The sequence below is a fragment of the Anarhichas minor genome, unplaced genomic scaffold (genome assembly GCF_050575085.1).
Source record: "Anarhichas minor isolate MPS153535 unplaced genomic scaffold, ASM5057508v1 ptg000042l, whole genome shotgun sequence".
In the NCBI taxonomy this organism is placed as follows: Eukaryota; Metazoa; Chordata; class Actinopteri; order Perciformes; family Anarhichadidae; genus Anarhichas; species Anarhichas minor.
In genome coordinates, this window is record NW_027466488.1 from 4,054,193 (window position 1) to 4,065,675 (window position 11,483).

The following is an 11,483-nucleotide window of genomic DNA, read 5'->3' on the forward strand; positions in this document are numbered from 1 at the left end:
TCCACCGATAAGACATTTCATACCTACATCAATTTGAGATTAATCCTACAGAGAATGAAAACATGAAATTGTCATTGTAGAGGTGCTGCACTTTGAAACAAAATTACTTAACCTCTTTTTTTAAGTTAACTAAATGAAAGGTTTTGCAGAACTATAAACAGAAAATGAAATGTATCACATTAACAACTCCTAAATGTACAGAACAAATAGAAATCTAGACTGAACAATGTCCTAAGTGAGTTCAAATTATGTGAAATTGATGTCATGTACACCCAGTAAGGCCTTAATCTTGACTCAAAGTATTTTCTCAGATGAAACAGCCACAGTGAGGAAGGTGTGGCTATTGTCACTCATCACCCATCTCACCGAAGCAAGTTGAGCGTAATTTTAGCCACCTCACCGGTCTAGCATGTTCTGTAGCTCTTAGTTGTCACATGATTTTGAGGCTTGCGTTCGTTTTTATTTGGCTCCAAGGTAACAAAACATTAATTTAAACAATAGATCTATATAAATAGATGAAAAAAACCTCCTTGAATTTAGTTGCTCTAGTTTGGCATTGATCGATTAATGAGTTGACTTTGGAAATTAATTCAACTCAATTAATACTTAATTGTACCTACATATGCATTGTCTTTCAAATCCCAGATGTTGTTACGTGTCTGTTGAGTTACTTTGCACATGTAATTTATTCCATGGTGTTTAGAGACTGTGCTGTCCAGTGTCATACATATCATTCACTAACATGTTGGCTCATTTAATGCATGCTCATTTAGTGTTCACACACATACAAATACAATGTAAATGTTCTCATGTTATTCTTATAATAAGTCAGTGTGCATCCATACTAGAAATCTCATAAATCTGAATCCATGAATTTGATACAGAATAAACCAGAAAGGTTACTTTTAAGCAACAATATGCATTTCTGATATAATAAGTGTCTCTTAGCTTTGTTTTTTAAGTGACATTTTATTTCTGAAAAACTACTGTACACAAAGTTAGTAAGTGCTTTAAAATGGAAAAAAACAGAGGAAAGCTAAAACAATAAATACAACCATAAAACAAAGTGTGATAAAATAATGTTAATCCACAGACCTGGTAAAGATCATATGGTTTCAGTGAGGTGCTGATACAAGATAAGAAGGTGTGGAATAAAACCTAAGAGAATTAAAGAAAACCTAGATTAAAAGATCTTTGATGTCACTTGTCACAATTGCCACATTTAGATTAAATCATGATCTTATATGAGTGTATAGTTGCTCCAACATAACTACCCAATAATAAAAGATGAAAATGACTACACCAGTAATGTAGTCACATGGGTCCATTGTTGCTCAGAGTCACCTGTGAGGCTGAGTGAGCCACACAAAGCAGTTTGCACGTGCGTGAACTTGAAGTCTCATGATGGACCATGTAAGAGACAAACAAGTATGACAAAGAAAACATGTGTCTCATCCGCAGATCGTAACTCAGTGGTTGGGGGTTATCTGGGTGTCAGATCGTCTTGAGAGTGTATCGCAGATTTCTGTCACCAAGAAACAGCCGACTGCCTGACGCTCACGTATCAGTTCAGCATCTGGTTGCATGTGCTGATATGTTCAAGGAAATCCTTTCTGGTTAGTCACACTCTTCTGGCTGCTCCAGCTGGATTTCATCAAAGTACAAAACACTCATTGAATAATTATTTCACAAGCTGTGTTGTAGAGATCAATTTCAAATGATTGACTCGCCTTTTATATATCTGTCATAGGTGCACCATAAAGCATTGTGATGTAACAAGATGATTTATGTGATGCATAAGCACAAAAAAAAATATTGCTTTCATTGATGTGGGAGGGAACAAATCATTAGATGCCTTTTCCGTGCATTTAAAGTTGTTGATGTCAAATTATTTCTCAAACCCACGCTGATAGAGAAATATGCACATTGAGTTTTCACACTTAAATGAAATGATACATTTGAAGAGCTTAATCCTTCCTGTGGTTTTCTTTTAAGTGATGCCAAATGAGCAAGCTCAATGGGATAGGCTAGTATTTGTTTGACAAATAAGGAAACGCTTTGTTGTTTGAATAGCTTCAGTGCCCTGATCTGTGTCTCACTAACCTGTCGAATGACAGGTGCGCATAATCTTTCCTGTGGCATCATTCCAGGTCTCTGTCCGGCTAAAGCAGAGCATGCCACACCATGTGACACCATGTGACAGGAAACATTGCTGAAATACCTCCATCAGATAAGATCTGAAGACTCCACTTAGTCCATCCGTCACATGTTTAACCACTCCAGGGCTGAAATGAAACAATTCAACCACCTCAACTCTTTTATAAAAAATATTTTTTATGTAGACATATTTATCCTGAAAAGACAAAACAGCATGATCACTCACCTGCTGTTCCCTCTGCAGCAGTGGTCCATGCTCAGTGTGGATGCTTTCTGTGACAGTGCTGTTAACATCATCTTGTGATTGAACAACACTCTCCATAAAGATGTAAACTTTAATTCACACAATAAAATGCACCCGCTCAGTACAGGACTCAGCACTCAGTCTTGTATGACCAGTGGTTTATGGTGGGTAATGTTAGCGAAGTTTGAAATCAGCCAACTTGGAAGTCAGGACCCACGTAAGGGTCACACGGTAAATCTGAAGCGCTGCAATTTTTTTAGCAGAAGAGGAAATGATAAAAAAAAAAAAAAAAAAAAAAACATACAATTCTGCTACACAAAGTTTTGCCTATTTTTTTTGTCTTTTTCTTCTTCTCTAAAATGATTCAAATAAAATAGGAAAAATATCACTTTTTGGTCAAACTGGTGACATCAGGTGGCCATATGTGACTGGTGATGAGGAGTCGCAAGCAAAACGGTTGGGAAACCTAGATATTGTGTCTTGTATCTGTTACACTACATTTTAGCATTCAACAAAAGTTACAAGAATCACTTTATGTTAAATTACATCTTGTTTTATTCAGCACAGTAGATATTTATAGACTACTGGTTTTCTTTGCCCATCATTGGTGTACTGGACTCTTACCAGTTCAATGTAATACTAGTGAATCTGCAATTAAACACAAGACAATGCAGTACAACAAATACAGTGCAAACATACTGAAAACACAAGACCATAATATGGTGGTACTGATTCCCCAGATTTTAGCTGATCGAGAAGACAAACCAGTTCACAACCACATAATATTAAGAAACAAATATGTTTTGTTGAGAAGCAAATCTCACAAGTTCCGTCACAATGAAAAAATGCCTCTTCAAAAATGAACAATGTGTATAAAGAGGGTTTCAGTGAAAATACATCAATAAGCAAAATAAAGCCTGCGTGCGCTGGGTACTCGCTCGGCAAGCACAAACTCTTGCATGAATAGCGCTAAGATCTGCCTTGATGCAGGTACAGTGGAAAGGTATTCTATAATACAAGTTAAAACATCTCAACAGGACCACAGCTTCTGGCTGAATCTGCTCGCATTACATCGAGGAAGGATCAGAATACCCTGGGTGTGCAATTCCCCATCTTTCTCACGCCTTAAAGAAAGTGCACGGCGTTGTTACACCATGATCGTCAGAGATATAACCCTGCATTCACCTCAGGGGAATTCTAACATTCAGCTGAAATTAAACGGGCAAAGTGAAATGACAGCAAGTACGAAAGAACGAGGGACTGACACAATACGTCAGTCTGTCATGAAAACATAACTCAACCTGTTGACAAAATTAAGGACTAATAAACCTAATGTAATACTGGGGAAATGAATGACTAAAACAATCTAATACCTGTTTTGTGTTTTTCTTTGCAGACCGGCTCTTGTCTACTTAAAAACCTGCTAAACTTAGTGATTCATTGCATGTGATATTTGGTAGGTTTAGGGTTATTAAACTGTAAATCAACGTTTGACTCTTGAGCACATGCTATAATGTTATCAATGAGGACAATCTCGTCAGTGATACATAACCTGTTGTGTTACGTAATGAGTTGAGATAGAACGCAGCTATCTGGAATGTTCTTAGTGTCACAAAGATTTAAATGATGGATCTTTACACTGGAATCTCTTCCGTTTGATAGGCATCACGTTTGGAAAAAAACTAACAGAACACAAAGTACAGAATTGTAGGAAGAGAACACAAACGGCCACATGATGCGGACAACCGTGTCTCTGCTCATCGTACACTATAGTGACTGAGCACGGTGTGACAAAATAATAAATACAGATTTGTTCTTATTGAGCCATCACTCATTTGGGGGGGTCATACTATGTAGGAGCCATTAGTTAAGTCTGGGTATTATAGCAGTTTATATTGGGAGCCTATCTCAGGTTGACCACGGGTGGCAGTGCGTATTAGTTTGGCATGTAATTGATATATGGGGCACAGGTGCAACTGACAAGTAATGAGGCATGGGTGATGGGGAGATTGCACGGTTTTTACTGCAAGCCAGAGAAGTCAGAGTGAACTCTAATTAAACGGGAACCTCGCCCCAAACGTGTGAAAAGCCTGGAATCTCTTTGTTCAAGCGAGTTAGGAACAGGATCTTCTCCCGCATCCAGCCAAGTGGCTAATTGCTGGAATCAGTCGCTTCCTCTTGTCTTTCTTGTCTGACAGTACAGTATGTATGCTTTTCAACCACTCATCCAACAGTATTCCTCAGTTATCTTAATGGGTCCTTAAACAAGGCACTTTACCCTCAGCTTCTCCAGTGGAGAGAGAGTGGTTCGCAGCAGTACAAAACAGGCTCAGTAAACAATCAGCTAAAGGTTGTAACGAAGTGTAAGAGATATGTTGACAGAAAGACTCAATTCACAGTTTTACGATTCCTGTAATAACACGGCCGTGTCATCTGGTCGGAGTAATATACGCCTCCATTCAAATCACAACTCTGGTGATGATGTTTAGCGTAAGCCTGATAGACAGGTGTGTTCACCAATTCGTTTAATGTTCTCACTGAGCACATGGCTGAAACTCATTCAAATCATTTCTAATACAGGAGAGTTAACAATTCTAGCAAGTCATTATGTCAACTGCAGTTGCAGGTGTTGGATTTTGTGGCTGAATATCTTTACTGTTACACCAAGACCTGATATTTACCACGTTTCTGACTGTGTCCATTGTCAAGCAAATGCAAAACATGTTGCGCTAATGGCTAGAAGTGGCCACATCACACAATGATGCCATATTAAGTTCGTCTGTACAGCAACATTTTTATCAAGCATTAATGATTACTTTATTTCCTGCTGGTAATGAGTGTTCACCAGCTTGGCCTGGCTGTGGAAAGACAAGTAGGCAGGTACAGTAGGGAGTGGTTTAAACCGCTAAGGTGTATCCACCCCCTGTGAACAAAAGCAGCACACCCCGCCAAAGGACCATATGCATGAATACATATATACCTGCTGAGAAGCTGCTGGAAGTCACATCCGAGCAGGTGCCCTGGCTGAGGAGTGATCAGAGCATCATTAGAAGAGAGTTATCATCATGGGGAACTTTCTAGAATGCATGGGAAGTTTTTTCTGCCGGCAAAAGAACACCAATGTTCGTATTACTCTGCCGGCTGTCTGCTTCATCTGGCAGATTGCTATGATTGTACTGTTTGGAATTTTCATCCGCTATGATGAGGAATCAGACGTACGAAAATGGCTAGAGCTCAAAGAAAGAAACAACATCACCAGCGATATCGAAAATGACTTCTACTTCAGATATCCCAGTAAGTACAACAATCGACAGTGTGTGAGGAAATGTATCTTGCAACAAAGAGTTGCATATCTAAATGCAGGTTTTGCTTTGCTGACCCTGTGTCAGTGATGTTGGCCATGCACCAACATTTTTTTATTTGTTGATCGACAAAATTAAACATTTGTCTTTCAGCTGCAACAGTTTAAAACCAAATTGTAGCAATTTTACTCCAACTTCACTCTTCTCAATTATGTCTTTGGTTTGTGTACGCTGCATTGGAATGTTAGAGCTTATCAAAACATCATGAATTATTATATAAGGAGGCTGTTTTTTACGACTACAATTAGATTGGGATTGTTAAAAAGGCAAACTTGTGATACTTAGTTTCAAAAGGTACTTGGTTGCATTCTTCTGGGCTTACGTTTGACCCTCTGGCAATCTAGCACCCGTATTTCCAGTTTGATGTAATCTCGAAGTTCTCCATCTGCAATTATATGTTCAAGACGGTAATCGTTTTAAACTGATAAAATCTCAACATGCAATGATAAATTACAAATCCAAAATTGAAGAAGCTGTATTTAAACATTCAGAGCATTAATAAAGCAGCAAACAACTCTATGCTTTGTAAAGATGTAATGGTGGAGGAACGTTTACCTGAGCAGAGAATGAAGCCAGTCTCCCTCTAAGTGTGTGGTTGTCAGAGCTTCTCCTTGCTTTGTTAGCCGGGCTACATGCTTTTCGTGCATGTTTATGCATCTGAGTGCGCCCCACCGGCTAGCTCATGTCTGCTGCTCTGCACTACACTCATTATGTAACAGTTGACAGAGCAGTCTAGACCAACAAGCATCGTTGTGGAAGCGTAGCACCTCCCATGCTTTACCCTTTATGTTGTCACTGTTAGCTCTGTCAGCACTTTTGCCATAGTTGCACTGTTAGCACATTTAGCTATACCCCGGACATGTTGAGAACCGTTGAGAGGCAATCTTGTATCTTGCAGAAACAAGAAACTTCGATTACATAACTTAATTTTATTATTTCATTGAAATGACCCTAAGTTAATTCAAAGTAGAAAATGAATGTGCTAATTTCATGCCATTACACAAATGTGTTTATTTTCCTCTCTCCAGGCTTCCAGGACGTCCATGTCATGATCTTTGTTGGATTTGGTTTCCTCATGACCTTCCTGAAACGCTACAGCTTTGGTGGTGTGGGCTTCAACTTCATGATTGCTGCCTTTGGTGTGCAGTGGGCTCTTCTCATGCAAGGCTGGTTCCACGCGCTCGACCCCGTCACCGCAACGATCTCTATTGGAGTAGAGAGGTAAGGCATGCGAAAGGAACAGCATTTTATGCATTGTCAATCATTTAAACTGGACAGATGCAGGTATGTGCAGGTTATGTCACTCAAAAATGAAAACAAAACATAAAGATAAAGATATACAGAAATGTTTCACCATGTTTTCATGTTCTTTTGTCTCAGTTGTCACCATGTCAAAACTTATTTTGTCTCGTGGCGTCCCTGAGACAATAGCATTCTTGTCATGGCAAAGCCCTTTACAATCTGTTAAATGCAGATTTGATTGTTTGATTGTTAAAGTTTCCACTTACTCAATTTTTTTCTTGTTATTTTCCTTTTTTCCTCACAGTTTGATCAACGCTGACTTCTGCGTTGCCAGTTCTCTGATTGCCTACGGTGCCCTCCTGGGAAAAGTAAGCCCTGTCCAGCTGATGATTGTCACCTTGTTTGGCGTCACACTGTTTGCTGTGGAGGAATACATCATCCTCGACCTCCTTCATGTGAGTCTTACAAACACAATCATCCCGCTGGAAGCTTTATTATTGTCCAAGGAGTGAGAATATTCCCTCAAACATTGCAATTTCTTATTTTTACTGCTTATTCACACAGTGCAGAGATGCTGGTGGCTCAATGGTCATTCACGCCTTTGGAGGGTACTATGGTTTGGCCATCTCCTGGGTTCTCTATCGACCAAACCTACACCAAAGCAAACGCCTCAACGGATCTACCTACCACTCTGATGTGTTTGCTATGATTGGTGAGGGATTTATTTTTGACAGTTCAACACTTTTAGTGTTTTCTTTAGGACGTAGTTTATTCAGAATATCTATGATATTTTACATTCATCATTGTCAAAACATGCTTACTTGATTGTAAATGTGTTAATCTAACTGTGGTTTCGTTGACTTTATCTTACCTCACAGGTACACTGTTCCTGTGGATGTATTGGCCCAGTTTCAACTCGGCAATCACAGACCACGGCTCTGGACAGCACAGAACAGCCATCAACACTTATATCGCCCTCGCCTCCTCTGTGCTCACCACCGTGGCCATCTCCAGCATGTCTGACAAAAGAGGAAAACTGGACATGGTAATGCCATGTCACTGAAAAACAACAAATCTGCAACCTGTCATTTATGTATTTCTCATAACTAACATGCTGTTTTACCTGACAGGTGCACATCCAGAATGCCACTCTGGCAGGTGGTGTTGCAATGGGAACGGCAGCAGAGTTCATGATCACTCCTTATGGTTCTCTAATCGTGGGTTTCTGCTGTGGCATCATCTCCACCTTTGGCTACCTGTTTGTCACGGTAAGCCTGCAGTCTTTCACCTCCTGACTTTTATTCTGACAGAAATCTTGAATTCTGTCTTGTGGCTCAGATGGAAAGTTAAAAAAAGAGGAAAAAGTGGCATGAGAAAAACTAAAAAGGAAGCAGCCTGAAAAGGAGAAGCAAAATAAAACCAGTTGTGGGTTGTATAACAGGAAAACAATAGGATTATAAGAAGTGATGACGCCTTAAAGGAGCACGCACTGTGTAGACTACTTTCAAAATTATATGTAAGATGGAAAGAGTCCAGTGAACCTATGCAAGGTGTCACGACACACTTCAAGGGTTAGCAGGTGCCGACAATTATTGTGAGGAGGCATGTAAATGAGGTACAGTTTACACATCAGTAATTAATGTATGATCGGTTTTCTCATTCTCAGCCCTTCTTGGAGAAATACCTAAAGCTCCAGGATACATGTGGTGTCCACAATCTGCACGCTGTGCCAGGGATGCTCGGCGGCTTTATAGGCGCCATTGTTGCTGCATTCGCCTCTGAAGAGGTCTATAGCAGGCAGGGGTGAGTGACTGGCACACACACACACACACACACACACCGACACACACCTATAACTACAAATACAGAAAACCTGATCTTTGTTGACTCACACATAGTGAGGGAAAGCACTAACTGACATGGAAACACGCACCCAGACATCAGGCATTGTTTATTTTTATCTAATCATGCAGAAGCAAACATTCTTGGGATTAAAAAGTTTATTTTTCCATCCAGGTTGATCGAGACATTTGACTTTGAAGGAGAGTTTGCAGACAGAACGCCAGGAACACAGGGAGGCTTCCAGGCTGCTGGCACATGTGTGGCTATTGCATTTGGAGTTGTTGGAGGAGCGGCTGTTGGTGAGTATGTCAAATGTGTTGAGTATTACTTTCAGACAAAGGCAAGCAGTTATATTTCCATACAAGGCACTCTGTTTCAATGATCATGTTAAGGTAACCAGAGGCATGATGATATTTATTAGCACCTAAAAGGTTGTTTACAATTTGTTTTGAAAGACCTCTATTGAAAGGAAACTCCTCCAAGTGAAAAGATATGAAAGAAAAACTGCCAAAATGAGAAATTATGTCAATTGAAGTAAAAAGGGTACGTGTCAATGTTAGTGTTTCTGTATGTTATAGTTAGGAAACGTTTAGTTATTTACTAGGATTACGGAGCTAAATCTTCTGGCAGGAAAACATTCCTTGAATCCTAAAGTGCTTGTTTAGCAGCTCAGGAATAGTCACATGGGAAATTCCTGGGATTTTTACACTTGACTAAATTTTATTATCTTAAGTGCAAAATAGGTTTTAACTACTTTTGAAAACTTAAAACTGAAGATAGAAGTCTTCTTTAAGTGCTTTTTTTCTGTCTTCAAAGGTCTCATTCTGAGGTTACCTATCTGGGGTGACCCTGCTGATGACAACTGCTATGATGATGAAGTTTACTGGGAGGTAAGAGGGCTTTTCTACCACTAGATGGCGGTCTTGTCCTTTTTTAAGTGAAGAGACTGGACGATGAAATTACTCAGATGCATATCTGGCTCATGATCTGATCCCCTGTGTCTGTTTTAGGTTCCTGAGGATGAGGAGAGCATCCCTCCTGTTTTGGAGTACAACAACCACATGATACACAAGCACCAAGACATGTAAGTTCACTCACACAGACAACGTCAGTTGGTGCTTTTTCTCTTGAAATCTCTTGAAATCTCTTTAAAACGTGATTTTTTTTCTTTTTGTCCACAGATCCGAATCAAACTTCTCTGTGGAGCAAAGTTAGAAACATCAAGCCCCTCATTTCACTTTGAACTTGATACAGCTGTGAAACAACAGCAGCCACCAAAATGTGCACTTATACAAAGAAAGGAACACACCGGCCCTCTGCCACTCTTGTCTCGCACTTTTTACACCCGACAGATTTGTGAATGATTGGAAGCTTAAGGTTATGATGGTGATCAGAGAACTCATAGATGGAAAAATTATTCCCAATCTGGTTTTATTTTGAAGGAACTTTTAAACTACATTTACTTTCTCTTTCATTTTGGATGAAACTTGATTTGCAGATGCTTAATGACTGCAAAATATCAGGTTCTGAATCCAAGCAGCACAATGGGAAGTCAAAGACACTTTGTTGATGCTGTGTAAGATGATTATAATGCACAGAAGAATTGAGAAACATTCGTACATCAGCTCTAAAGCTCTTATGTCATGCCTTTTTAAATTGATGAAATGTTTGCCATTTTATTTCTCAATAATGAAGACTGTTAGAAAAATGGTGTATAAATGAAGGTGATTAGTGAATAATCTAAAGTAGGCTATTTGTGCAGCCAAATTAGACCATTTTTGAGTTGTATCTTGTAGTTATTTCTTTAAAATGATGTATAGGTTTTTGTAAGCTGTGTGTACATATGGTTTAATCTTGCATATTATGGTCATAACTTGCTTGTTCTTAAGGTGGAAGTTTTTACTTACTGTTGTAACTATGATACAATTTTCAGCGATTTGTTCGCTGTAGTGTTGAATGTTAGGCAACCTCCATATACTATATGTGATTGTATGTGGCGACCTGCTTGTTGTCTTCATGATGTAGACATTCATAAATCACATGTAACTGGAATTAAACAATAACCTTATATCATTGTCTTTACACTCTTTTTTTTTTTTGCTCAGCCCCTATGATTAAAATGCAATACTGTCATCGTTAAATTACTCATATTACTGATACTTCAGCAATAGCCTCTCATGTGCCTAAAAAAAACATCAACCCCAGGAAGTTTATTTCATTCATATTTCTCTTAGTGTCCCACAATATCTCCTCAACACATTCTGCCATTGTTGGTCAATTTAATTTCACACCACCCGATCTCCTCTCCCGTTGTGAATGTGATTGTAAACATTAGTTTAGACTGTATTGACTAAAATGAATTCAATTGATGAAATTACCACAAACTAATTGATAGATGATGAATCTTTGCTTTGGGCCCCCTGACGGTCTGAGGCCCGTTGGTAAACCAGCCTTGGCTCCAACCTTAAGAACACAGTTTTTCAAAAGTAAAATAGAGTTCAATCAGGAGAGACAAGTCAGATAAAGAAAAGATAATTGTTTATTGTGAACAAATGATATGTGATGATAAAGTCTTCAGAGTCTTTGGCGCTTGGACTTTACAGAGAGATTTGTAATCGAGGGGCGTCTGCCCTGAG

At 39.1% G+C, this 11,483-nt stretch overlaps 1 protein-coding gene across 1 annotated transcript; it reads left to right on the top strand.

Moving 5' to 3' along the window:
- The first annotated feature begins 5,466 nt into the window (after positions 1-5,466).
- Positions 5,467-10,062, top strand: rhcga (Rh family, C glycoprotein a). Its single transcript, XM_076109952.1, has 11 exons — positions 5,467-5,695; positions 6,792-6,984; positions 7,310-7,460; positions 7,570-7,717; positions 7,884-8,050; positions 8,136-8,273; positions 8,672-8,808; positions 9,022-9,146; positions 9,664-9,737; positions 9,858-9,931; positions 10,029-10,062. The coding sequence occupies exons 1-11, from the start codon at positions 5,467-5,469 to the stop codon at positions 10,060-10,062; spliced, it is 1,470 nt and encodes a 489-aa protein (XP_075966067.1).
- The last annotated feature ends 1,421 nt before the right edge of the window (positions 10,063-11,483 follow it).